The sequence below is a fragment of the Podarcis raffonei genome, chromosome 13 (genome assembly GCF_027172205.1).
Source record: "Podarcis raffonei isolate rPodRaf1 chromosome 13, rPodRaf1.pri, whole genome shotgun sequence".
Taxonomy (NCBI): domain Eukaryota; kingdom Metazoa; phylum Chordata; class Lepidosauria; order Squamata; family Lacertidae; genus Podarcis; species Podarcis raffonei.
Genome location: NC_070614.1, coordinates 34,851,140 through 34,878,901, shown reverse-complemented (window position 1 = coordinate 34,878,901; position 27,762 = coordinate 34,851,140). Strand labels below are relative to the sequence as shown.

The 27,762-nt window shown below is 45.3% G+C and overlaps 2 protein-coding genes across 6 annotated transcripts; both read right to left on the bottom strand.

Moving 5' to 3' along the window:
• Positions 1-1,578: 1,578 nt before the first annotated feature.
• Positions 1,579-11,700, bottom strand: LOC128400232 (prostasin-like). Of its 3 annotated transcripts, XM_053362349.1 has the most exons (7): positions 11,225-11,696; positions 7,003-7,023; positions 5,718-5,759; positions 5,298-5,460; positions 3,884-4,152; positions 3,010-3,179; positions 1,579-2,009 (listed from the first exon to the last, which is right to left on the bottom strand). In XM_053362349.1, exons 4-7 carry the CDS (start codon positions 5,375-5,377, stop codon positions 1,764-1,766), a joined length of 765 nt encoding a protein of 254 aa, XP_053218324.1. In that variant the 5' UTR covers positions 5,378-5,460; positions 5,718-5,759; positions 7,003-7,023; positions 11,225-11,696; the 3' UTR covers positions 1,579-1,763. The 3 variants fall into 3 exon arrangements, with proteins under 3 accessions (XP_053218324.1, XP_053218323.1, XP_053218325.1); XM_053362348.1 differs by lacking the exon at positions 5,718-5,759 and having other exon boundaries at positions 11,225-11,700; XM_053362350.1 differs by lacking the exons at positions 7,003-7,023; positions 11,225-11,696 and having other exon boundaries at positions 5,718-5,774.
• Positions 11,701-18,025: 6,325 nt separating this feature from the next.
• Positions 18,026-27,197, bottom strand: LOC128400231 (serine protease 27-like). 3 transcript variants are annotated; one of them, XM_053362344.1, is made up of 7 exons: positions 27,075-27,197; positions 23,463-23,607; positions 22,428-22,448; positions 21,217-21,382; positions 20,514-20,788; positions 19,519-19,688; positions 18,026-18,342 (listed from the first exon to the last, which is right to left on the bottom strand). In XM_053362344.1, exons 2-7 carry the CDS (start codon positions 23,518-23,520, stop codon positions 18,097-18,099), a joined length of 936 nt encoding a protein of 311 aa, XP_053218319.1. In that variant the 5' UTR covers positions 23,521-23,607; positions 27,075-27,197; the 3' UTR covers positions 18,026-18,096. The 3 variants fall into 3 exon arrangements, with proteins under 3 accessions (XP_053218319.1, XP_053218320.1, XP_053218321.1); XM_053362345.1 differs by having other exon boundaries at positions 23,463-23,604; XM_053362346.1 differs by having other exon boundaries at positions 27,086-27,197.
• Between the last annotated feature and the right edge of the window lie 565 nt (positions 27,198-27,762).

The window sequence follows — 27,762 nt, the reverse complement described above, 5'->3', positions numbered from 1 at the left end:
GGCGAACCAGATCAGCGCACGGAAATGCCGTTTACCTTCCCGCCAGAGTGGTACCTATTTATCTACTTGCACTTTGACGTGCTTTCGAACTGCTAGGTTGGCAGGAGCAGGGACCAAGCAACGGGAGCTCACCCCGTCGTGGGGATTCGAACCGCTGACCTTCTGATCGGCAAGTCCTAGGCTCTGTGGTTTAACCCACAGCGCCACCCGCGTCCCATACATGAGACCGCTATTCCGCTTCAATTTTAATTATACAGTCCTGTGAACATGAGCAGTAGCTGGTAACTGGCCCTTGTTTGAACACCCAACCAACAAGAAAACCCCACAGGTATGCTTCAACTGTCAGTCTTTATCTGAGACAGTCCCTGTTTCCCTGTACCCATCCCTTGAAAACATCACTGCTAATATTTTGCCTCCTAGATTGGTTTTCGGAGATGCCTTTGACACATGTGGGTTAGAACTGGGTGTCGGTCTGTCTGTTTGTAGAGTAAATGAACACAGGAAGGGGGAAGTTCAGCCATATATAATGAAGTGCCATGCTTCGCTGGGATGGAACTAGCCAGACAATGTTGGTATCAAACTATCAGAAGCTATGAGGTGATCTCAGCTAAGACAAATGCATCTCACAGACACCACACAGTGCCCAGGAAACACTCTCCCAGGTGAGCTGCTTATTTAGCAGAAAATTGGCTTGGAGGTTATACGATGTCCACTGTTTATTGAGCATTCATTGTTTGCACTCATTCGTTTTCACTGAGCTATGGGGAAAGGGCCGTAGCTCAGCAGAGGAGCATCTGCCTTGCATGCAGAAGGTCACAGGTTTGATCCCCAACATCTCCAGGCAGGACTGGGCATGTCCCTTGTCTGAAACTTTGGACAGCTGCTACCAGTCACTGCAGACAGTAGATAGCCTAACAGTCTGACTCCATATATGGCAGCTAGCGCCCCGTGTTTCAATGAGATTACTGTATATAGCTCCCTGTCAATCAGTGGTTATCCCAGTGCGTTTTCCTGTTGTTTTGCATACTCCAAAAATCCTGTCTTTTTTGTATTTAGTGGCTTTGTTGCACTACAGTGCTTTAATCCCCTTTGTGAAAATTTAAATTTTCAATTGGATTCCTCCTGTGAAACAGTGACAGTCTAGATCACCCCTTTAATTTTTTTCCAATGTGATAGTACCAAAGCATTGGTACGCATGCTGAATGCACATTAAAAATTGTGCAAAAAAAAAAAAAGTTCCTAAGGAAGGTAATTCTCCAAAGGTGCTGACAAATCACACCGTTTGGATTGCAAAACTGCCTTTGGTAATCCCAGATATGCAGCTGAGCGATGAGAGGAAAAGAGTGTATGAGCATTCAAAGAGTGCAAGAGCCAAAACATTTGTAAATATAGCAGTAGATTGATGAGGTAAACAAACGTACCACAGACAAACCTGGACTGCATCAAAGACATTAACATAATTCAAAGAAATTAAATTTAACATTTTTCACCCACCTCTGCTGCGGAATTGATTCGCATAATTTAAACTATCTCCGGCGATTTCCCCTTTAAAACTGAGTGATTGGCATTAAACACCAGCACTATCAAAGAGTTTATTTTTTCTTTAAAAAATGGGTAACGCAGATGCGCCCCAATTAATTTGACAGAAGTGGGAGAAGATTCCCAGAAACTCTACCCTACTTCACACAGTCCTTTTGGATATTTCTTAACAGAGTCCAGTTGGCAGTACCGTCTGGGTTGCAGGCCAACAGAGAGATGGCACCTCAAGGGAGGGCCAGAGCAAGAGGTGCAAGGAAGAGTGTCATAATGGGGGCACTGTGCCATCCAGCATGGTTGCACGCCACAAAGCTTATGTTGGGTACGTTGTCGGAGATCCAGTTCGCATAGTAAGGCACTAAGGTGTAGACACCAGGGTGTTTGGGTTCGGCACAGCCCTCTCCCCAACTCACAACCCCAGCCAGGGTCCAACCTGCATCACACTTGCAAACCAAGGGTCCTCCAGAGTCACCCTGTGGAGAGAAAGAGAGAGGGGGATATGGCAGCTAGAACGTGACTATGGGAAGCCTCCTCAGACCAGATTTGGGTTAATGGTTAGATAAGTTGGAGTAAGGCTCAGGTCTCACTTGCAAGCCAGGCGCTTACAAGCCCCTATAATTGAACCCTCATTCCTACTCATGGCCATGGATAGCCTTCTCCTCAAGGAATTTGTTTATTCCCCCTTTAAAGCCATCCACGTTGATGGCTGTCACTGCAACTTGTGAGAAAGAATTTCAGTTTTAACTATGCAATGCATGAAGTCGTATTTCCTTTCATCCGACCTGCATCCCTCAGCATTCCGCTTAATTCGATGGTCCTGGGTTCTAGTATTATCAGAGAGCCAGGGAGGCGAATTGTCTCTCTATCCTTTTTCTTTATATCAGGCATAATTTTATACACCTCTAAATCATTTCACTGAGCAATCATTTGCTCTTGGCTCTGCCCCACCATGTTGACCCAGACCCTACCCAGTTTGCCACTGAAAGATTAGCTCCTTGATCCCCTAAAAAAAGCTTGCTGGCCCCAACCCTCCAACATGCCTCTGAGTGAAATCGGGACATGCGCCTTTCGGAGTGGAGGTTGTGCATAAATTAAGTGACTCTTCTGAGATTGTGCCCCCTCCAATGTTCATCTTTTGGGGCTGTGCTTTTGTGGGAGCCAAATTGGGACATCCCAGGAGCTCATCAGAAGCCGAGGTGGCTTCTGTAAGTCAGGGGTGTCGGGGACAGTTGACTGGGTATGGCTGATCCATGGACTAGGTCCAGGTCAGGAAGACATGGCTCGGGGTTCTGTAGGCACACATCTTTTTACAGTGCATTTAGTTCCCTGTCTTTTCTCAGGATACTGTAGAGTCAGGGATAGAAGTTCCCACTGAGTAAACTTACAACACTTCTGAACAGTTGGTTTTCACTAATAATACTAGGCCCAAGACTGGCAATGGTTTTATGACATGTAGGATAGGGAGCATCTTACATGACAGGCATCCTTCCCGCCTTCGGGGTAACCAGCGCAGATCATATCATCCAGGACAGGATTCTGAGGCAGGTCTGGCGCTGGGGCACTGTTGAAGAGAGAGTTGCATGTGTCTCGGTCAATGAGGGGCACCTCCAGTTCCTGAAGTGTTTGTGGGGGTGGCAAGGCTTCTGCAGAAGACAAAAATTGGACAGCTGAATGAAAATGGAACAGAGGGTCTCTGGGGCTGGATCTAGACACGTCCAAAAAAAAGTTTCAGGAAAATGCGTTCTAAACTTCATAAAGGGAAATCACATTGACGAAAGACAGGACCCCACAGCGCCATCTGGTGTCACAGTGTTATAACACATATAAAGCACTTTTTATTTGCCAATGTAACTGAGTTCTGGGTGCCTCACACATACTTTTAACAGTGAGCACATTGTGGAAGAACACACCACACTTTGAACACTCAGACAAACCCTCGCCCCTGGTAACCTGCACTGGGGAAGCCTGTTCTACTGCTTTTTAGAAGTAAACAGTACGTGGCTTGGAATACAGCAGCTGTGAAAGGCTGATTTTTCAGCAGTAATTGAGTTTGGAAATGCTTCCCTGCAAATGTGGATCACGAACCCAGTAGCAAACTTTCCCTCCAAAATAAAAGTAGTCATTCTAAGCAAGCATGAACAACATAATATTTAGTTTGGCCCTCAAAATTTAAAACAGATTTCTTCAACCAGGTTCTCCCTGGATACTTAGATTGCAACCCCCCATTGTCCCTGTCCATTGGCCATGCTGGCTAGGGATGATGGGAACTGTAGTCCAAACCATCTAGAGGGCACCATGTTGGGGAAGGCTGGTCTGCATGAGAGCATGCCCTGTCTCTTCTCCTCACCTCCGTCTTTCACCTGCCCCCAGCCTGTGACCCAGCAGGATGTGTCCATAGAGAACTGTGCAGAAGAGTCTGGCAGACAGACTGGGAGGATGTAGTCGTTCAAATCCAGTGAGCCGTTCAACTCCACTAAAGCGATATCCCCGGGAGAGCCATCACTGCCGTTATAATTCGGGTGAGAAATAACCTGTTGCACAGTAGTTACCACAAGGCTGGAAGGGGGGATTGAGAGTTGATAGGCCCCCAGCAGCACATCATACTGTTCGTAACCCCTGGAAGAGGGAAAACAAGAGTGAAAAGCAAGTGAAGCAGCGATTTTGGTTTCTGTGCAACCTGATCCTGTCTTGCTGAGTCTGCAAGCAAGACTGCTTCCTTTGAGTGGCTATGCTTTGTTGACCATGCCTTATAACACGGCACATCTTTAAACATGCCACTGTTCATAACATTCACCTCTACTCAGGGCCGTCTTAAGTATATCCAGCGCCATGGTGCAAAGATCCCTCTGCCCCCCCCCCCGTTTCCCAGAGTTGCCAACCTTTTTACGGCACTACTGGCAGCTTTGTGGGGCTGGAGGAGGCAGGCAGCGGCTGGAGGGCGGCTCCTCCAGCGGGGAAGAGGCGGAGGCTCCGGGCGTGGCGCTGCTTTAGTGAGGCGGGCGAGGGCGGCAAGCTGATACCAGGAATCACTGCGCCTAGCCTCCGCCTCTTCCTTGGTGCCCATGCCATGGTGGGCATGGCAGGTGGAGGCTCTGGGCACAGCGCTGCTTCAGCGTGGCATGGCAGAGGTAGGCGAGGGCAGCGACCTGATGCCAGGAGGCTCCGCGTCCAGCCTCCACCTCTTCCCTGGCGCCCTCCAGAACTTGGTGCCCTGGCACCCTGCGCCACTTGCCTCTATGGGCAAGTCACCCCATGCCTCTACTTTCCACTAGTCCTTGTCATAGGCTTGGTGGGATGTACACTGTGAAAGAACTGCTCTATCATTGGACAGAGGGAGGTGGCCACCTTGGGCAAAAGGTGCAATGGCAGCAGCTGTTCTTCCTGAGTCTGTCAGGTGTTGGGTGGACACGGCTGTGTGCAGCATGTAGCTTGCCTCAGACCCCTAAGCTAACCTGCTTCCCTTAGGTGTGGGGGAGGAAGCTGTCCCACTGCCTGTGTTGTAGGAAGATTCAGCTGCCTGTCTAAGTCACTTGGGAGGGTACCATCTTCCTCTTCACTTCAGTTAGAAAAATATTGTTGGGCCTGCCCTGACACCATGGCTCACCTCATGGAACAGCAGGTTTTTGGTTCTCAAATGTTCCATTGTTTTTGCAACTGGTCTCTTAAAGACCTCCCTCCCTCCATCTGCCTGGCCTTACAGCTGCCTCTGGGACAAAGCTGCATAATGGCTCCCCAGTGGCATGCAGGTATTGGATACTCACTTAGTGAAGCAGTGAGCTGCAGACACCACCCACTTCTCGTTGATGAGGGAGCCTCCACATATGGGCTGGTTATTCTCCATAAAGCTGACTTGCCATGGCCATGCGCCCTCGGGGGCTGGATTCCCTCCCACAATACGTGGAGATATCACAGACTGCCCACAGACTGTGAAAAAGAGAGAAGAAAGAAAGGTAGATTGTAATGATCACAAAAACTGAATTCTTACAAGGCAAGATGTGAAATGAAACGTCTCAATTTGCCTTGGCAAATTTATTTGTATAATAATTTCTAAGTAACATTTCCAGTGACTGCTCCTTTTGGGTATTGAGGAAGATTCCCCCCCGGCAAGTAATTACTTTTTAGTGCGATCTTATATATGTCCTATCCAAAAGTAAGTCCCCCTGGAGTCATTTGGTACTTACTCCTAGGTGTGAAAGGATTGCAGCCTTATGATTTTGTTTCCCCTGAAAAACACAATCCTATGCACATTATCTTGCAATGTTGAATGTATGAAACACGTTTTATTACATTGCCGTCTGTATAAACAGGTTAGACAGCATATAATCAAACCAATACTAACAGAACAACCTGGAATTGCTGACTCTTTTCATGTCAATGTCTCCTTGACATTCTCCTTGATACTATTACACTGGCAGTAGCAAAATTCCCAGGACCTTGGAGTAGGGAGGGCAACTCCCATCCGATAGACTAAAGATCCAACCCAATGCCATATCTGACACCAAGTTGTGATAATTGCTATGAGGCTGGCTAATTGCCTGAAAGGCCCAATTAGTCTGAAGGCAAATTCATCCCTGATCCCAAATATGGCAACAGAAGGGTGGATGGAGGAAGCTGCCCATGACTGAGGCTGGGGCCTAAGTGCAACTGGCTTTTATGGCCAGGGAGTAAACCAGAGGGAAGAAGTTTCCCTTCTGGTCCGCTCCCTACCAATGCCCCCGAGGTTGCCTGTGATTGGTTGCAAGTGTGGGTGAGCCCTACCACTCAGTGCGGCTGATGGAGGAGGAAGTGATGTCCTTCCCCTGGCCATGTCGAAGCCAGAAGGCTGCCACAAAGTGCCTCGGCTGCACCACTCCTTTCCAGAAAAATGCAGTTATGTCTGTGGGACACCTTGTTTGCTCTGCCTGTCTATTTGTAGTGGTCTAGATTCAGTACAACATGGGTGAATTGGATCTACAGCAGCCTCACACAACCTGTGGCCCTCCAGATGTTTTTGGACTGTGACTTCTATCATCTTTGACCATTGGCCAGGCTGGCTGAGGCTGATGGGAACTGGAATCTAACTACATCTAGAGGACACTAGGTTGTGATAGGCTGGGATCAGAAGTTGGACTGGATGACTGTTAGGTTTGTATCAGCACTATAATTCTGAGAGAGCTTATTTTTGTTTAACCATTCACTCTCTCTCCAGCCAGTGAAATTCCTGTACAGTGGTACCTCGGGTTAAGAACTTAATTTGTTCTGGAGGTCCGTTCTTAACCTGAAACTGTTCTTAACCTGAGGTACCATTTTAGCTAAGGGGGCCTCCCGCTGCTGCCGCGTGATTTCTCTTCTCATCCTGAAGCAAAGTTCTTAACCCGAGGTACTATTTCTGGGTTAGCGGCGTCTGTAACCTGAAATGTCTGTAACCTGAAGCATGTGTAACCCGAGGTACCACTGTACAGAAATAGTTTCCAATATATTACATACCTGCTTCGGAGCTAGCAACATCTGGGGAAAAAAAGAGAAAATATATTTCAAATAAGAGACAATGCACAAAAATAAGTTTGTAGGTAAGAGCAGAAGGAAGACCCTGCCCAATTTTGTTAGAAAATTAATACTCCAGACTTCATGCAACACATAGTTAAACTATGGGATTTGCTTCCCCAGGAGGCAGCGATGGCCACTATCTTGGACTATATCTGTGATGGCCCTGACTATATCTGTGATTAATGCATGTCATCTCAGGTGTATTTGCCTATTAGTCAGTGTTACTTGTCCAGTGAATTGCTGAACTTATTTAGAGCAACAGAGTAACTTTGTACTTGTATGTACTGTATCTGTATCTGTATACTGTATATCTACATCTGCAAAAGCCTACAAGCTGTATATATCTACAGCCAGAACTTATTGAGCCTTATCTTCTGCAGGAGTAAACTATCTGAAACTTTCTCTTGATTGTGTGCGGTGACTGGTACTGGGAACAACTTTTACTGTGGGGGTATCTCACCTCAGATTCCCAACAGGTTTGCCACGAAAGAGGGTAAGTTTTGCAGGGGTACATACACACCATAATTTGCATTACAAGATTGAGAAACCCAGCCTATGCATTCTATAAAATGACACATATGAAATATACCTGGAAGATATCTCTTTGTTCTAAAGGTCAGAACATTATTACAGTGGTTCATCATTAAGAGATAGCAGAATGCTGGAAGGTCTTCAGTTAAAGTTAAACATTAAATCAGCAAGCTGTGGGAACTTGTTCACATTCACGGCTACTTAGTGGTCCTGAGCAAAGGGCTCTACAGGACCAATATTTGTACGAATGAAAGTGAAAGCATGTCTGGCTATCTCAAGGAGCCAAAACAAAAAGAGCTTGGGTAAAATTTAGAGAGGAGAAGCAAGCTGATGTGAAGATGTGCAGCGATGGGGGTCTGGGTGTGGGGTTAGTTACTCCTTGATGAACCATACCACCCAGCTTCCATTTTAAAAAGATTCAATTTTTAACAAACACCCACATCTAAATATTTTTGTGCTAATGCTTCCATAAATGTCAGATATGGGCAGGGTGATTGTAAAAAAATGATGGTGATGTCATGCGGACATGGTGCAAACACAGCAATGAAACTGTTTGGGTAATGGTATAAAAGGTTCATCTGGAAACACTCCAAGTTTTGCACTTTGGAGGATGTGTTTTCCTTGCTTCTCAAAGGAACAAGTTGATGTGTGCATAAAATTGTCACGATGACCCTGCCCATCCCAGGTAGTAGAAGTTGGAGGGCCAGGGAGGTGGCACTTATCTGACTGCCCATCAACAATGTCACTGCGATGTATTGGGTGTGTGTGTGTGTGGGGGGGTAAGGCAACACAGTTGACAGGACACCAGCTAAATGCTTCTGCTCTGCCTCTGTGACTGCTATTGCCAAGGACATGGCTTGAAAAAGGCACAGGATACAAAAAACTTTGCGGAAGCTAAGCTGGACTGAGTGGGGTCAGTGCTTGGATGGGAGACCACCGGTTAACCCTGCTTGTGTGATCTTCAGTTCCATGGCTAATGGGAAGGAAAATTAATAGCTAAATAATCCTGAAAATAGAAGTGTATTCCACATCCTCTTTTAATTTATCACATAATAATAATAATAATAATAATAATAATAATAATAATAATAATTTATTTGTACACCGCCCATCTGGCTGGGTTTCCCCAGCCACTCTGGGTGGCTTCCATAGAAACAAAAAATACACTAAAATATTACACATTAAAAACTTCCCTGAACAGGGCTGCCTTAAGATGTCTTCTGAATGTCAGGTAGTTATTTATCGCTTTGACATCTGATGGGAGGGCGTTCCACAGGGCGGGCGCCACTACCGAGAAGGCCCTCTGCCTGGTTCCCTGTAGCTTTGCTTCTCGCAATGAGGGAACCCCCAGAAGGCCCTCGGCGCTGGACCTCAGCGTCCGGGCAGAACGATGGGGGTGGAGACGCTCCTTCAGGTATACTGGGCCGAGTCCGTTTAGGGCTTTAAAGGTCAACACCAGCACTTTGAATTGTGCTCGGAAACGTACTGGGAGCCAATGTAGGTCTTTCAAGACCGGTGTTATGTGGTCTCGGCGGCTGCCCCCAGTCACCAGTCTAGCTGCCACATTCTGGATCAGTTGTAGTTTCCGAGTCACCTTCAAAGGTAGCCCCACGTAGAGCGCATTGCAGTAGTCCAAGCAGGAGATAACTAGAGCATGCACCACTCTGGTGAGACAGTCTGCGGGCAGGTAGGGTCTCAGCCTGCGTACCAGGTGGAGTTGCTAGACAGCTGCCCTGGATACAGAATTGACCTGCGCCTCCATGGACAGCTGTGAGTCCAAAATGACTCCCAGGCTGCGCACCTGGTCCTTCAGGGGCACAGTTACCCTATTCAGGACCAGGGAGTCCTCCACACCAGCCCTCCCCCTGTCCCCCCAAAACAGTACTTCTGTCTTGTCAGGATTCAACTTCTATCCATTAGCCACCATCCATCCTCCAGCCGCCTCCAGGCACTCAAACAGGACCTTCACCGCCTTCACTGGTTCTGATTTGAAAGAGAGGTAGAGCTGGGTATCATCTGCATATTGATGGACACCCAGTCCAAACCCCCTGATGATCTCTCCCAGCGGCTTCATATAGATGTTAAAAAGCATGGGGGAGAGGATGGAACACTGAGGCACCCCACAAGTGAGGGCCCAGGGGTCTGAACACTCATCCCCCACCACCACTTTCTGAACACGGCCCAGGAGGAAGGAGCGAAGCCACTGTATAACAGTGCCTCCAGCTCCTAGCCCCTCTAGACAGTCCAGAAAGATGTTATGGTCGATTGTATCAAAGGCTGCTGAGAGATCCAGCAGAACTAGGAAACAACTCTCACCTTTGTCCCTAGCTCACCGGAGATCATCAACCAGCATGACCAAGACATGAATATGTTAATAAACAGACTAAGACAATGCAGAAATTATACCCCCCAATTGCTGAGATGACTGAAAACGTTATTAATTTGAACAAGGGCTGCATTCACAAGATAGTTTGTTCCATTTTCCTGATGTTTTCCTAACTGTTAATATCCGCATCTGAGCTTTCACATGGTGTAAAAGCCACTTTCAGAAAAAACAATGGACTATAGCACATGTTTAGTGCTCATTTCCAGGTTATTTGATTCCAGGGGAAAAAAACCCTGTTTGTAGCGTCCTTAACCCTGAAAATCACAGATGTAAAGTGATGGAATTTGGGGCAGTATATCAGCATACAGTGATGCCCTGCTGTTTTTGTGGGAGAATAATGGGGGAACAGAAGCACCCATGTGCAGAAGGGGTGGGGGAGTAGAAGCACTGCCTGACAACATTGCTTGTTGTGTTGTACACACCCACTGGTGTGAATGCAATTGGGCAAGACATGCCCAAAAAGCTACATTGGTCAAAAAGCTACAGTTCCATAACACAGCATGTACTTCAGTGGGAAAGGAACATTAGGAAACAGGACAGAATCTCTAGCATTATAAAAACAGGCAAACTAATGCAATATTCCCCGGGTTTGAATGCACCCAAGGCCTCATCACATTTTGGAGTGAGGAAGACAGACATAGATCCTAAGTGCCTTGAAATGGCTTTTGAAAACAGATTTTCTGTCCTGAAAACAAATGTTTTAGAATACAGTGAATGCATGTCAAAATCTCCTTAACCACATATACTGTCCACATCTCTTCACTCTTTGTTTTCAGAGTGCATGTGAGAATGCGCAGAGTGTATCTAACTGAAACGGGTCCCCATAAAGGAGAAGGATGAATATATGACTCTCTAGTGGTCTCATTTTCTTTTACACATCAAAGATGGCAATGGAGGAAGAGTCCTCTGCCTACAAATCAAACAGATAAAGCACCCTCTGAAGAATCCTGAGAACTGTAGTTTACCCTTTACAGAGCATCTTTAACAACTACAGTTCCCAGGATTCGTGTGTGTGTGTGTTTGTGTGTGTGTGTGTGTGCACTTTAATTGCGTGGTTTGTACACAGCCTGCGTTCACCCTTGACTTGCCTCAAACCCTGTATCTTTGTTTCACCTGTGTCACTGATTACTCAAAGACTCCCTTCTACACCGTCCTCCATCTTACTTCTCTTAAAGATGCAGGAAACTTAAGAGACTGACTCCCACATTCATTCCCGCCCCCCCGCCCCATCTTCCCATCAATCACCTTTCAGCACAATCAGTTGCAGCAGCCCCAGCAGCAGGGAGGAGGGCACAACTGCCATCGGCTCCCCCCTTTGTCTGCTTGCTTCAGTGGTCCTTCTTTTGCCGGGTCCTCGAGATAGTTCTGCTCCAACCAGTTCCTGGGGAAAGCTGTTTTGCTTCAGTTTCGGTCACCTGTGCTATACAATTTCATGTCCAAAGGTGAAAGGGAAGGGCTGGAGGCATTTTCCTCTTCCCTGAGCTCACAGGAGCCTCCCTGAGTTCTGGGGGTGGAGATGCAACTTAGAAGCCCGGCTTCCCTGAATCCTTCCTCTTGGCCGCTCAGTAAAACTCCTGGCTCTCTCCCAATTACCTGAGATCTCCCAGCTCCCCAGTCCTAATGCCGGTGTGGCCGAGCTTTCTGGCAGAGCTCCTGCGGCAAACATTCCACAGTGAGATACTGTGATTGGGCACGGCAGTCCCTGTTGAAACTCTACCTGCCCTGTGACGCCGGCAGGTGCAAGGACGTTCTGGTGCAGGGGGCACGCTCCCTCCCCGCCCTCCATGCCTCCTGCACAATTGACGGCCCAAACAGAGCTCAAGTTCTCCTTCCCATTATTCTGCAGCAGACGCAGCAGGGAAAATAGCTGTCTGTGTACAGCAAACAGGTATGAGGTACAGAGAAAATATGCACCCCCGCGTCCTCCTTCCTTCCCCTGAAGGGGGAGATGTGCAATGAAAAAGAATGACAAGGCTCACAATTCACTTTAGCGCGCGCGCACACACACACACACACACACACACACACACACACACACTATACATCTAAAGCACATTTAAAACACATTTCCCACCTCCAAGAGTTCTGGGAACTCACTGAGCTACAATTCCCAGAACGCTTCCCAACTCCAGTTCCCAGGAGTCTTAGTGGTTGTGGTGGGATGTGCTTTAAAAGTACAATAGTATCATCTCCCGAAGCCAAAAACTGGGGCAAAACAATGATTTCCCAGAACAAAGGATTTGTTCCTGTTGCAGCATATAGGAGCCCTGTCACTTTAACTGCTAGATACTCCTTACCTCCCATAGCTGAAGCATAATTCAGGCTCCTTCCCTTTATGAACTAACCATTAAAAAGTTATACATTTCTGCCTGTCTGTTTTATGGTCTCCTTCCTGGCTGCATTAGCAGGTAAGTGGTTTAATATTCAATCCAAAGACGGCGTTTCTAACCTCTATGGAGAGAAACGTCTGAGCTCATTGCTTAAATAGATGGAAGTTAATTTCAGAATAAGCACATGGCTTAAACAGAGGTCTGATGACGTTCCTTCGACCACCCTCCTTCCCTCTGAGGGAAGGGCCTTAGCTTGGGGCTAGAGCATCTGCTGTGAATGCAGAAGGTCGCAGGTTCAATTCCTGGCGTCTCCAGGTAGGGCTGGGAGAGATCTCTTGCCTGAACCCCTGGAGAGCCACTGCCAGTCAGTGAAGGCAGTACTGAGCTTGATGGACCAAAAGTCTCACTCAGTATAAAGCAGTTTCCTGTATGTTCCTGCAATTTCCCCCTTAAATGCTACTGACCTCTCCTCAACGCTGCCACCTCCCCTCTCCAGGAAGACAAGCGTTCTCCATTAGCTGCAGCACCCTACCTGGCTCTTTCTGGACTCACCTGTCTGGAAAGACGGTATACCATGAAGGGTTGTTGATTTTGGAGAGAAGGAGGAAAACACACACACACACACACACACACCACATTCTATAAATACTCAATCTCATTCTTTCCGTACAATTACACCACACCTAAATCACTTCAAATAAAGACATTTGCTTCCTGGTTCGAACAAAGAGACGCCATCATTCATTTTTGTTTTTCATTTTGAACTGGCTGCCAAGAGTTTGACTCAGCATGTGCAGAGTGCCTGTGACACGCACAAAGTGGCCTCGTGTAGTGAAGTCAGGCTGTCAGTCTACTTGGCTACGAGTGAGTATTTCTGGGAGTCCAGCTAGACACATGGCTAGCAATTGCATGAATGCAGAGGATGTCCATACCATTAGACAGCTTGAGGTGGCTTCCTTGGGTGGCAGATGCCTGGGGTAGGGCAGTGGTGGTAGTTCTCCTGCCATTCCTCCTGGCCCTCTAGCTGTTCTCCTCTATTGGAGGACATAGCTGCGTGTGCCACACAACCAGCTCTCTGCCCCTTAGGCTATCATGCTGCTCTGAGGTGAGGTGGAGGACTCTATCCTGCCCCCAAGGCTGAAGAGCCAACTTCCAGCCCTGTCAGTTGGAATGGAGGGGGCTGCCATTTTGTTCTTTGCTTCAGGAGACATTCACACTATACATTGAAAGCACTATTGCACCGCTTTAGCAGTCATGGCTTCTCTTAAAGAACTCTAGTGTGTTAAGAGCATTGTTGAGAGACCCTTTCATAGAGCTATAATTTACAGAATAATTTTACTATCAACCCCTCTTCTCGGGGAACTCTGCCTCCCAGTTGTTCTTTCCAGGGCCAACCCCTTTCCACAGAATTCCAAGTTTTATTGAAGGCTGTTCTTCAGTTTCTGTTGCCTGAGGAGACAATTGAACTTGCTCCATTTTTAATCTTTTAATTAAAGGGCAATTTTCAGGGGATCAATTTGGTTTAGCAGCAACATAAGAAAGCTGAACACTGCGCTGTATTATTAAGATAACATTGTGCTTTGTAAGCAATATAAGAAGAGTTCTGTTAGGTGAGAGCAGAGGCCTATGTAATTTAGCATTATGTTCTCACAGTGGCCATCTAGATGCCTATAGGGAACCTCAAAAGGAGGATATGAAGACAATAGCCCTCTTCTGCTTGTGACACCAAAAGTCAACCCATTTACCAGACTGTAATGCAGAGGCAGAAACATCTTTTCTTGAACTAAGTGCCCCTGCCCCATTTTGCCTGGCCAGGTTCTGCAGGGTATATGGTTCATTGGTAGGTAAAGGTAAAGTGACCCCTGACCATTAGGTCCAGTCGTGGCCGACTCTGGGGTTGCGGCACTCATCTTGCTCCATTGGCCGAGGGAGCTGGCATACAGCTTCCGGATCATGTGGCCAGCATGACTAAGCTGCTTCTGGCGAACCAGAGCGGCACACGGAAACGCCGTTTACCTTCCTGCCGGAGCGGTACCTATTTATCTACTTGCACTTTGACGTGCTTTCAAACTGCTAGGTTGGCAGGAGCTGGGACCAAGCAACGGGAGCTCATCCCGTCACGGGGATTCGAACTGCCGACCTTCTGATCGGCAAGTCCTAGGCTCTGTGGTTTAACCCACAGCGCCACCCGTGTCATGGTTTATTGGTAGAGATGGCTAAACATGTCAGTTGGGGTTCCTATCAGTTTCTCCCCACCCCCCAGTTTTATGTTCAATTTGATCTATCTCTGCAGCAGTTTTTAAAACATCACAAACCTTTTTGTGCATTTTCATGCATTTTTGCAAAATAATTTGCCTACTATAATGCATGATGTGCATTATTTTAATCAACACACACATTTTTATGCATTTCCCCCTAATATACACATCTTTGTGGTTTTGGATTTTTTTTTGGGGGGGAGTATGGATAATTGCATTTGGAGAAGTGTGAATTTAAGTAGATACCTGAGTTTTGATCTACATATTGGTTTGGTTGGTGTAAATTCAGGCAGATGTGCATTAAAATGTGAAGGAAATTAATTTGATAAGTAAGGGCTTGACAGTTATTGAGGCTCTATGCACAGACGCAGGACTTTATACCAGTGTGTCAATCCTGAAAATAAACTTAGCATTAGAGAGTAGAATATTTCTACTTTTCTTTTCCATGTATATGTGTGTATGTGTGGGATCATGAAAATCATCAGCATTTTAGTGTGTCTCTGAATATGCACATACCGTATTTGTAAAACCAATTTTCTCTAACATAATGCATTTTTAAAAATATTATTTCTGTGAACATATGCATTTAAACACACACTTTAATATATGCATTTTTGTACATATTCATATTTTGGGGTGTGTGTATTGCTTTGGAAAGTGTAAATTATATAGGGTTGCCTTTAAATGTGAACAGAACTGAATTTCTCCGCTAGTCTCATTTGTTTCCCCAGATTACTGCCCATTCAGATAGTCATTGTTGCTGAATGTGTGGACAGTTTGTGATATTCCATGTTGTTATCTGGCAGACTGAAAGGCTGTTGGTTTCTTACAGAAGAGCTAGAATAAGACACACCAAGGTGAATGTCACAACATGGGGCATTGGGTGGTCAGCTATTTTGTTTACCAAACCTGTTTCTACTGTCATGTATTCACTTGGCATAGAAAGGCACTGAAATGTACCGGTAGATGCCTTCACAGCCTCTTCCCAAGCTCACAACCTCTCGTTTGCATGTAGTTTTGGAAGTGTGAATTACTTAGGTTTGCATTACAACATGGGGCATTGGGTGGTCCACCATTTTGTCTACCGAACCTGTTTCTACTGTCTTGTATCCACTTGGCATAAAAAGGCACTGAAATGTAAATGCCTTCACAGCCTCTTCCCAAGCTCACAACCCCAGCCTGGGTCCAACTTGAAATGGCAAACTAAGGTTCTCCTGGAGTCACCCTGTGGAGAAAGATTTGGGAGATAGATCCCACAATGACACCAGAGCCAAACAAGGTAAAGGAGATGGAATAAGTGTATCAATCAGGGATGGGGAACTTGAAACCCTCCATATGTTGTTGGGCTTCACCTCCCAGCAGTTCCATCCAGCATGGTCCATGGTCAGGGATGGTAGTTGTTGTTGACCAGCAACAATGGAGGGTCAGAGGTTACCAGTGTCTGGTTTAAATCTTTAGTATCTCCAGCATTTACTGGCGAGGTAGTTCTAGTGATTCTGTTAGCCTCTGCCCCTTCCCACAACATCTGGGCCAATGGTCTAACTCAGTACAATGGTACCTTGGTACTTGAATGGCTTGGCTCCTGAACACTGCAAACTCGGAAGTGAGTGATCTGGTTTGCGAAAGTTTTTGGGAAGCCAAATGTCCGATGTGGCTTCTGCGGCTTCCGATTGAGTGCAGGAAGCTCCTGCAGCCAGTAGGAAGCCGCGCTTTACTTTTTGAATGGTCTTGGGAGTCGAACGGATTCCCGGAACAGATTAAGTTCGAGAACCAAGAAACCACTGTATACACATGCATGCAGGATGCAGAAAGAAGAGGAAAAAGCTGAGCAATGCATAAAGAAATGGAGGTAGTTGAAGCAGACGGAGATAGTACATAAAAACATTCACTTTCTCTTTGTGTATACATACAAATATTAAAAGAGAAAAGAAGAAGAAATAATCATACAAAGAATAAAGCAATAAAACTATTGCAAGTATTTTATAATAATTTATTGATAATTTTAAAACCCTGAAACATCACAAATAAAAGATCAAGTGACTGAAGAAATTCAATTTAAAGTTCATAACTTATTATGTTTTGTCCCAGGGGCTGAATTTATCTACCACTTGTTTCAACGTCATTTAAAAATGCCAATTAAAAATGTTAATTTTCTTTTAAGAACGGAACGACAGGCATCACTTCCAGCATCACTGTAGAAGTCTGAAATATCATAGCTTCCAACTGATGTCCATGGATGGAAAATTCTCAGCTTCTTCTCCAGGTGGCAATCCTGGGGATCTTTGGGTGTAACATTGAAGTGTCGTGGTTAGAGTGTTGGACTAGGACCGAGGAGACCAGGGTTCATATTTCCAGTCAGCCTGTGGGTGACCTTGAGCCAGTCATACACTTTCAGCTGAACCTACCTCACTGGGTTGTTGTGAGGATGAAAATGGGGAGGAGGAGAGCCATGTACAGTATGTCATCTCAGCTCCATGGAGGGAAGGTGGGATCAAAATTTAATAATAAATGAGTGCTCACACCTCCCTTTGTGGGTCCGCTTGCAGGACCGCATGCAGCACCCCCGAGCCACGTGGGACTCACCAGCTGTTCTGTTGGCCCACCTCCCTGTCGTCAGCCATTGGAAGTTCCTGCCAAACCCCAGTTAAAACTTTTTAGTGGCTTCTTTGGAGGTGGGGCCAGCCGAGCGGACCTTGAATGGGCAGGCTTCCCATTGGTCCGCTTGAGATGCATAAATGGGAGGCGGAGCCAGCAGCAAGCATGCAGTCAGCTCCGGAGCTTCACTCACCCAACTCTCCCTTTGTATAATGCTTGATTGCAGGTTAACCATTATCCTTTCTGTTCAGCGGGCGTTGCTAGGGTCTTTTGATGGTTGCTGTTGAGGAGCAGGGAAGGAATTGCCTTCCCCGTAGCAATTGTCACAACTTTGGTGGCTTTTAAGCCTTGGACAGAATCTTTTAGTCTATCTTCCCTAAATGGGGGGTGGACGTGAAGTGGTGACTCACCCCCCCTCCTGCTATGGCGATTCCAGGGTTCCCTCTTAAAGGGGTTTGTGAAAAGGGAGTCACTGGCCATACATTGAAAGGTTGTCAGTGATCTCCCCTGCGTTGCACGGATATGGGGTGGGCTGCCTGTGTACACAAGTGTCTTGCAGTGCACCCTCCCCTATCCCATTAACCCCGAGGAGCCCCAGTTCCCAAGCTGGGAGGCTGGGAGGGATACATGCCCAATGCCTAAGCCAAGGTCTTCCTACATCTGAAAGGTTTAATAAAGTTGTAGCCAATTTTAATTCCATAACATGTTGTCATGAGTTATTATTCCTTCTGATGGCCTCTCTCTTCTCCGCCTGGGCACGCAATGCTTAAACTATGATCAAATGGTTACAAAGGAATTGAAATGTGACAAAGCTAATGCCTGTATTAATCAGAGAGAAGTAGGGGTAGGTTTCCCTGGATTTAAACAGAGTCCTCCAGCAGCCTAAATATTCCAGGTAATTATAGGTAAAACGGAAAGCCAATAGATTGGTTTTTCACAGAAGGGCTAGCAGAAGAGATACCAAAGTGAATGTCACAACACGGGTGTTGTGTAGTTGGTCGCTTTTGCCGCCACTCCCATTTCTACCACTCATCTTGTCTTGGATCCAGTTAGCATAGAAAGGCACTAAGGTGTAGACACCAGGGTGGTCGCTTCCACCACAGCCAACTCCCCAACTTACAACCCCAGCCTGGGTCCAAACTCCTTCAAGTTGGCAAACCAAAGGTCCTCCAGAGTCACCCTGTGGAGAAAGAGATGGGAGGTAGCAGAGGATCTACGCTGAACACTCTGATATCAGACTCTGAATCTTGATTGGGTGAAGCAGCTGGAATCAGTGAGATAATCAGGAATGGGGGACTCTACCCCCCAACAGTTCCAGCCCATGGTAAGGGGTGTTGGGAGTTGTAGCTGCACAATATCTAGGCTCGTCCTCAAACTAGGCTTGTCCCACTGCTCTCGCCCAGGAAAACGTGCTGTTTACCACTGAATTGGAATGGACGTCAGTTTGTTTTTCTGAGAATTAATGTTAGCGGTAAACAGTAGGTTTTTCCGGGGAACATGGCAAGACAGAGAAAAAACTGCTTATGCCTCAAATCATGGGACAACACTTGTAATGTAACAAGAATTATGGTAAGAATGAGATTTTAAGGAAAAATAGAGAACATTAATACGATGCAGTTGAGAAAGATTAACAACGGAACCCATGGAGGGAAGTCCAAGGATTCAGGCACCACTATATGTTTATGATTACGATTTTGGTTTGAATGTAGATGTTAATTGTAAAATTGAATAAAAAATAATAATAAGTCTTTATCACCTCAGGCATGAATGGATAAGATATTTCAAGTGTTTTATGAAGATCACCCGCTCTGAGACCCCACAGCTAATTCTCCCCTGGCCTCCTCGCTGGCCCAAGTAGGACCAATTCAGCCATCTAGCCCTCGGGATTATCTAATTGATTTTTGATTTTTATTGTTATTCGTGTTTTTTTACTGTATTTTATGCTCCTTTTATAATTAAGTGTTTTAAAGTGTTTTAAATTTGTTGTTAGCCACCCTGAGCCCGGTTTTTGAATCGGGAAGGGCGGGGTATAAATAAAAAAATATTATTATTATTATTGATTCTGCCAGCCTCTGGCACCTGCAATATTTGGGGTATTGCCCAAAGAAGCAGCATCATAATATTTAAGATGAAACAAAAGCAATAACACTTTGAAAAATGGGAGAATCTGAAAAATTGTCAAGAACCATCTCCCTAGCTAGAGCCAAATTAGTAAGCAATTCCCCAAGTACTATATTCACACAATGTAAGTTCATAGATAATGACATAAGGGATTTTCAAATGCCACCACCCCAGAACCTGCCTTTGTCTACCACCTGCAATGGCTGTATGAAGAACAGGTCATGGAACAACCTACCTGGCAGGAATCTTTCCCACCTTCTGGGTAACCAGCACAGATCATATCCTGCTTGATAGGATCCCTGCCCAGGCCTATCACTGGGCGACTGTTATAGAGAATATTGCAGATTTCTCGAATTATGAGTGGCACCTTGACTTCCTGGAGGGTTCGTGGATCTGGCAAAGGCACTGGAAGAGAGAGAGAGAGAAATGGAATGCGGCCATGGAAGGCAGAGGCAGAATAATTCAAGTGCATTCAGACACATGCACTTTTAGCAGTGAGTGCATGGTGGGTGTGCACTCACTACAGCTCAGAGCATGAGATGTGCAGAAGGAGGTGTGAATTTGCCTCCAGAGTGTCAGCATTTTGTGGGAGAGATTCAAGCACATACCAGAATGTTAGGTTTGGGGATTCCAAGTGCAGTATGATCATATCTTGCACAGGCGTTCAGTTCCAGGTGTTCTGTGCATGCACAAAAATTGCTTATACCTAAACCCTTGGGGCTGCACCATAACCAAACAAGACTGAATGCTCAAGAAGGACTAGAATTGGGGTCTTCTGGATATCATTTTTATTGTGCATTCCACTTTCAATACTGCTTGTGTCTGCAAAAGTTTTGGGGTGGACATACTGCTTCATTTCCCATTGGTGCATGTTTTGTAACTTGCTGAAATCCTTTAACTTCTGATCTCACAAATGTACAGGGACTCTTTTTTTTTTTTGGTCCTACTTCTGTTGCACTATAGTGTAAAAGCGCCCTACCAGATAGTAAGAATGCTAGGACATTTGAGAAGCACTGCAGAAAAATGGCAAAAGGGGAATCATGTGTGGATGGCCCTGTATAAATCTACCACTAATACACTATTATAGGGCAAACAACTTGTTGCAGAACGCACCCTCAAAGAAACACCAGTCTGCAGGCGCCCGTAAAATTAACCACTATTTAAGCCTTATGCAGGTGAATCTGGATGAGCCCCAGAGTCTGAATGAGCCTTTTGAAGAACACCCCTCACCGTCTGATCGAATATCTCCCCATCCGGTCACCCAGCAGTATTCGTTCAAAGGGAACTGTGTAGAGGACTCTGGCAGGCAGATGGGGAGGGTGTAGTTGGTGAACTTCACAGGGGACTTCAGCTTAATTAAAGCAATATCTCCACTGGAGGCATCCATGCCATTGTAGTCAGGGTGGAGGATAATCTGCTCCACGTCAGATATCACTGCATTATCTGAGAGGTTTGAGAGCTGATAGGCACCTAGGAGGACATTGTATTGGAACATGGACCCCATTCTGTGAATAGAAGGGCAAAACAAACAAACAAACAAACAAACAAACAAACAAACAAACAGATGGATCTGTCAATGCTGACTTTTGAGTTTCTGCATGTCACCCTAACCCTGGACTCCCCAAAGAACTATAATTCCAAGAGCTCAATTCCCTGGGAAGAGGGATGAATTTTGAAACCATTCTGAGAACTGTAGCTCTGTGTGGGGAACAGGAGTCTCTTAACAACTCTGAGCACCTGTAACATACTACGGTCCCCAGGGTTTTTTTGGGGGGGAAGCCATGACTGTTTAAAGTGACATGGTTCTACTTTGAATGTATTGTACACCTGAGACACCAGGTAGCTGACAGGCAGGCAGAGGATATTAGCCTGGCCTTGAGCCGTCTTTCGGGTGACGCTTGATAACGGCTGCACAGCAATACCCATCACTCACCTGTTGAAGAAGCAGTGAGCTGCTGAGAGCACCCATTGCTCGGCTATGAGGGATCCTCCACAAATAGGATAAAGGTTCTGTAAAATGCTGACCTGCCAGGGCCACGACCCATTTGAGGCTGGTTGGCCACCAACAATTCGTGGAGAGTTTATTGGTTTTCCACACCCTGTGAAGGATGAGGAAGAAATGAGAGGACTTGCTATTATGGTTTGCAGCACAGCCATGTTGGAGCTCTTTGAGCAGAACATGACGAGGACATGAGGAATCAAAATTTCTGAATTTCAATTGGTTTTCCAGTCAGTGTTTTCAATCTTCAAAACAAGATTTCCAGTTATCAGTTTTGATGGATTTAGTGAGCATTTCATCTGTTAAGTAAAACTAACTTACTGTTTCTTAACACAACATTTATTGACCAATAATTTCTCCTCAGACCATGTGGCCCAATGTTGTGTATGTTTATCATAAGTAAGTCTCATTTTCTTCAATGAGACCCAGCTACACGTGGTGTTAATTATGTGGTTTGCCACTGAGTGCAAAATCTTTGCATCCCCCCCACGCCACAAAGGCTTTAATGAAAATTCACCTGCATTTTTGTACAATTTCCCCTAATGTAAACATTTTTGCAAAGCTATTTTCCCTACTATAATACATCTTTGTATGTCATTGCTAACATATGCATAACACATCACACTTTACGCTAGCATATGCATTTTTCTGCATATTACTTGACTGGAGAACTGCACTGCGAATTCTGGAGAAGGGAGAATTTGGAAGGAGAGCTGTGTTTAAGTTCATGTATTGTTTCAGAAAATGTTAACCAGGTAGGTTCATCTTTAAATGTGAATTGAATCAAATTTCCACCCAGCCACCCAAAAGTCCAGCGGTTTCTACATCCCCCCACCACATCTCTCTGTTGTCCATCAAGGCAAGGAAGAGGCACCAATACAGTTCAAGGATGCTTTCCAAGCAAACAGAACCACTCAAGGACAGCATGGAGCCTGGCTGGAGAGAGATGTGGGCTTTGGAGGGTACATGAAATGGGGAGAGCCTTGAGGACTGACTAGCTTCTCCATCCCTGTTTGTGGCTTGGCTGAATAATAATAATAATAATAATAATAATTTATTTATACCCCGCCCATCTGGCTGGGCCTTAAGGAAGTTGGGTGAAACTCCTGCACAGAAATGCTTACAATATATTGAATTGCTCTTACCTGCTGTTGAGTTGGCAGCACCTGAGGAAAATGAAAAAGCAGAGAAGGTACTTCAGGTAAGAAACAACAACAACAGCAGCAGCAGCAGCAGCAACAACAACATTTTGAGATCCATGTTTTCATGTGAATGTGTCTGCACAGGATATATATCTTGTAAGGAAATGGGCTGGGGCAGAGGCATAAACATCTAAAGAGGATTGTGGGGACTTGACATAACATCCTGGCGTCGCAAACACAATGTTGTAAGGCACCAAGGAACAGAGCTGAACACCCTTTGAAAACTGAGGGGGCCCACCCCCCAAAAAAATGCCCCCTGAAAGTGCCATGGCTCCTAGGAGAAGGTGGCTATGGGGTGGCTATGACTCCTGAAGGGGAGTGAAAGGCGGGATATCAAAGCCAAACTCTTCTTCTTCTTCTTCAGGTGTGGTGGGCATTCAGTATTGGCAAGCAATGTGAACGGCGGTGTGTTCCCTAGGGCTGCAATAGAACAATGGCTCTCAGAGCTTTTAGATGCCACTATGTAGCGGCAGCAGGGGTACAAGAGAAAGCTCCTAGCATAATTTTTCCCTCTAAGTTTAGTAGAGGGCAAGTTTGCCCCTCCACTCTTTCAGTTTAGAATGAGGGACACATGATGAAGCCAGGTAGACTTGACTCTCAAAAGCCTTTCCTCTTAGAAATAAGAATTCTGTGTTATGCTGAATTCTGTGTTATGCTATTCCTCCTCCCTCAGGCTGCCTCCTCAGCCACCCGTCTCCTCACGATGTGCCCCTGAGGGGGGAAAGGGAGAGATGGAGACGTGGCAGCTCGTGTGTGCGCTCTCTCTCGCGGCGGAGGACCCCGAGCCGCTGCTTCCCTCCCAAGCTGGGCAAGCATGAAACCCGGGAAATTTAAGGGACGTCATCAATAAGGGAAAGCAGCGGGACATGGCATTGTGATAAGGGAGTTTCCCGCCAAATAAGAGACGGTTGACAGCTATGCCCCTAAACGAAGGCTACATGGAGGGAATTTCTGCATTTCCCAAACCCTATAAGTCACCTTGTAGTATGGTCAGCTGCAGAAGCCACACAGCCAGCATGAAAGACACAGTTGCCATGGCTGTCCCTCTTCTGAAGTGTCCTCTGAGTGGTTGAGCACCAGTCGGTTCTGGATAATTGATGTTTTATTTTGGTCTGGGTGTCTTCTAGGATCAAATACAGTATCAAGGGTGAAAGGATAATGCTTCCTTCACTGAATCTGGAGATGCAGCACAGAACCTCCAAGTCCCTCAGTCCTCACCCCAAATCGCTGTTGACCTCCTGAGACTTCCTGTCTCCTTCATGCCTTGGGCTATGGTTGCCAAACTTTCTGGCAGTGCTTGATTGATATTGTGGATTTGGAATACTTAAATAAAAAGTAGTACGTAAGTGTTTTAAAATAAATCAATGAAAATAAACAAATTACCAATTAATAACAGTGTAAAATAGTTATTGGGGTGTATGGGGTATCAGGGGAGGAGTAATACCAACGACAACAAAATGGGTGCCAACAACAACAAAATAGTTGTTGTTATTATTATTTAGTAGTACTATTGGTGGTAGTTTATCTATAGCCCCCTTTATATGCATGGCATTTATGAAGAACAAAGGAGTAGGTTTTTCCCCTGAGCTGCTTTTAGTCTAAAATTCAGCACAGAGGAGATAAAAGAGGAAGGGGAGAAAAATGCAGGGGTAAATGAATGAATCATATTGATGCTTCTTGCTTTCCAAGACTGTAAACGGCAGCACTCTTTTGAGTTTTTATTTCCTTTGGGGGAGAAAACTTTGGATTTTTGGGGGGTAATATTTAGCTTATTTACAGGTATACAAGCTGAGCATAGTACACTTCCCCCTTGCAGCAGGTCTTCCACCTCCCTTTAGGGAGATATTGGCCCCACCAAGGTGTCTTCCCAGCTCTCCCTCTTGTTGCTTTTGCATCTCTCCAAAACTGCTTCTTCTCTTCATTTCTGCATGCACATACCTCCTCCTTAGCTTGACAGAGGGAGCTGGGCGTGCCGCTTTCTCCAATCTCAGGACTTGGGCCAGGACCTTTGCTTCCTGACCAAAGCACTCCCTGCATGTGGGTGTGTATAAGTGCTTAGCTTCACACCCAAGTTGAGACACCCAGTTTCACACTGAAAAATCGTGTGCTTCTTTCAATGTCAGGAAAAACCCCCCCCCATTCTGCCTGTGGTACAGTGTTATGACACCCCTGAATCAGTGGATGCTGGCTCTTGAGGGCAAATGGAACATTTCCACCAGCCTCAGCCAGCCCCCACCTGCTAGAATTCCTACTTAATAGCCAGTCCAGGGGCTGGAAGTGTCTAGATGTCAGTGTTTCCCTTGTAGATCTCAGCAGGTAGAGTGATGGGAACAAAACTAGAATTATTTGGCCCTGCCTGTCATAGGTTCTTGCTCCATCTATAGTTGGTCTTCACCCTGACTTCCACTCTACCATTACAATCAGCACCAGCTACCTCTGCTCAGAATACCCTAAGGCATGCTCTAAGGCAGGGGTAGGCAACCTAAGGCCCTGCGGCCGGATGCAGCCCAATCGCCTTCTCAATCCGGCCCGCGGCCGGTCTGGGAATCAGTGTGTTTTTACATGAGTAGAATGTGTCCTTTTATTTAAAATGCATTTGTGGGGCATAGGAATTCGTTCACCCCCCCCATATAGTCTGGCCCACCACATGGTCTGAGGGACAGTGGACCGGCCCCCGGCTGAAAAAGGTTGCTGACCCCTGCTCTAAGGGAAGCACATAATGCAGAAACTTTGGAGAAGCTAAGCAGTTTTGGAGGAAGACCACCAGTAAGCCCTGTTTATGGAGTCTTCAGCTGCAAGGAAGATGGGAGGAGAAATGAACAAACAAATAACCTCGAAAACAGAGGGGTACCCCCCTTGCCTCTTTTAATCTACTAGAGAGAGAGAAAAATACTAGGTTAACAGAATAACACTGACTTTTCCATTGCAGAATTTCACACACCACCCAGTAGCTTTAGAAAGGACACAGTGGAACCCTGGTTTTTGAACGGTTTGCTGACTCAAAAGTTTTTTGTTTGAGCCATTTAATTTTATTTACGACTTCTTTGTTTAGTAAATTCTCAACTTGTGTTTGTTATATCCTAAACCCCACTTGGGCTTCCTTGTTCTTAGGATGTTTGCCAATTCTTTTACATTCTGTCTTATTTCTTTAAGCATTAGGTTGAAGTTTTGATCTCTGTTTTTCTTTTTCATAGCAGACTGTTGGATGCAGAACTCCCTCATATATGCCTTACTGGCATCCCAAATTGTCCGTCACTTGTTTGTTATTAATTTGAAAAAATTCTTCTAATGTATCTTTGGCTTTTTTAACTATATCTTCATCATTCACGATACTCTCATTTAGTCTCCACCTTTTCATATACAGTGGTACCTCGGGTTACATACGCTTCAGGTTACATACGCTTCAGGTTACAGACTCCGCTAACCCAGAAATAGTGCTTCAGATTAAGAACTTTGCTTCAGGATGAGAACAGAAATTGTGCAGCGGCAGCAGGAGGCCCCATTAGCTAAAGTGGTGCAGTTTCAAGTTAAGAACGGACCTCCGAAACGAATTAAGTACTTAACCCGAGGTACCACTGTACTCATTCTTCTGTGTTATTTCCAGCATTGTCAGGTTATGGTCTGACATTACTTGGTCTTAATACTATTTTCTTGGAAACCCAAATATTATCTATTCTACCTCCCAATTTTTGGGATTCTGAGAAGTGTGTAATATCTTTCCCATTTGGGTGTTTAATCCGCCATATGTCGCAAAGATCAAGATTCTCTACAAATTGGAAGAAGATAAGAGGCAACTTCCCAGTGTTCATAACCCTGTCTCTTTCTGTTCTGTCCAAGTCTACAGAGGTCACACCATTAAAGTCTCCTACGAGAATTATATTTTCATTATTATGATCCCAGATTTTTTCTTCTTCTAAATTCTTATAAAATTCTGATTTCTTACTATTTGGGGCATAAATTCCTATAATAGTTAATTTCTCTTTCCCATATTTTCTTTCCACTCCTAGTACTCTACCTTCCTCGTCTTTGAATAGTATTTTTGGCTCTAGGTTAGGGCTAACATACATCACAACGCCCTTCTTCTTTTCTGAACTTGCTGAAATAAATTCTGAACCCAGTCTTTTATTAATTAGAATTCTTCTGTTTCCTATTTTATATGGGTTTCTTGGAGGCACATAATATCCTTTTTTTTTTAAAAAAGAAAGAAATTATGTTCTATTTAATTTTTTTAGATTTATTATTCAGTCCATCAACATTCCATGATATACATTTGAGAAGGGATGCCTCTTTTTAAGCCCTTGCCACAAACAATATTCCCTTACATCCAACCTGTTTGTGGAGCATTCATCCTAATTTTTCGGCAGGGAGGTTCTCTTGCATTGCCTAGTGCATTTCTCTTCACTCTCATCACAAAAATATCTAATTTTGCTAGGAAGTGGGTTTGTTACGCACAACCTGATTTTGCTGGTTATGTCATTGAATCCCCCTGCCCCGCAAAATAGTGACAGTCTAAACTGTCACTCTTTAAACCCGTCTCCTTTTTACACCCCTGAAAGGTGGGGAAAACTTGAGGGATTGATTCCCACTCACCAATCCATCACCTTTTAGCACAATTAGTTGCAGCAGCCGCAGTACCAGTAAGGAGGGCTAAACGACATGTTCCACTCGCTTCTGATTCTGCAGTCCCTCTCTGAGGTAGTTTCCGGATGGTTCCTTTCCAGTGAACGCCAGGAAAAGCTGAACTTCGATCTTAATTAATTGTGCTATATAATGTTCCATATCAAGGGGAAAGGGTGGCGCTTCTGTGCATTTCCTCCTCTTTGGGTTCCTGAGAGTCTCTCTATGTCTGGAGTGGGAGTGCAACATATAAATCTCAGTTCTTTGAATACATACCCTCCAACATTTCTCTGATGAAAATAGGGATGTCTTTTTCCATAATAATAATTTTATTCTTTATATCCTGTCCCTCTGACTGGATTGCCCCAGCCACTCTGGGCAGCTTCCAACATATAGAAAAACATAATGAAACCAGGGCTTTTTTCAGCTGGAACCAGTGCTTTTCTTTCTGGGGTTACGCAGGGGTACCCATACCCCTAAACATTCTGTGAATCTAAGTTTGGCCTGTAGCAGGAACCCCCCCACCCCAATCATTCTGTTTGTACAAACTTCACACACACACACACACACACACACTCACACACTACATACGCCACATTTCTGTTATAAATTCATAGAAAAATCAACCATACATCGGATTTGCACTGTTCCATTTTATTTT

Excerpts from the sequence above, each read along its gene's own strand:
- LOC128400232 (XM_053362348.1), bottom strand. The coding sequence starts at position 11,282 with ATGGCAGTTGTGCCCTCCTCCCTGCTGCTGGGGCTGCTGCAACTGATT. Across the intron at positions 3,180-3,883 it reads GGGGCAGGTGAAAGACGGAG|AAGCCTTGCCACCCCCACAA; the intron begins GTGAGGAGAAGA and ends TGTCTTCTGCAG. Across the intron at positions 2,010-3,009 it reads GCGGGAAGGATGCCTGTCAT|GGTGACTCTGGAGGACCCTT; the intron begins GTAAGATGCTCC and ends TTCTCTCCACAG.
- LOC128400231 (XM_053362344.1), bottom strand. The coding sequence starts at position 23,520 with ATGGCAACTGTGTCTTTCATGCTGGCTGTGTGGCTTCTGCAGCTGACC. Across the intron at positions 22,449-23,462 it reads GCAGCTGACCATACTACAAG|GTGCTGCCAACTCAACAGCA; the intron begins GTGACTTATAGG and ends CATTTTCCTCAG. Across the intron at positions 19,689-20,513 it reads GGGAGATATTCGATCAGACG|TGCCTTTGCCAGATCCACGA; the intron begins GTGAGGGGTGTT and ends TCTCTCTTCCAG.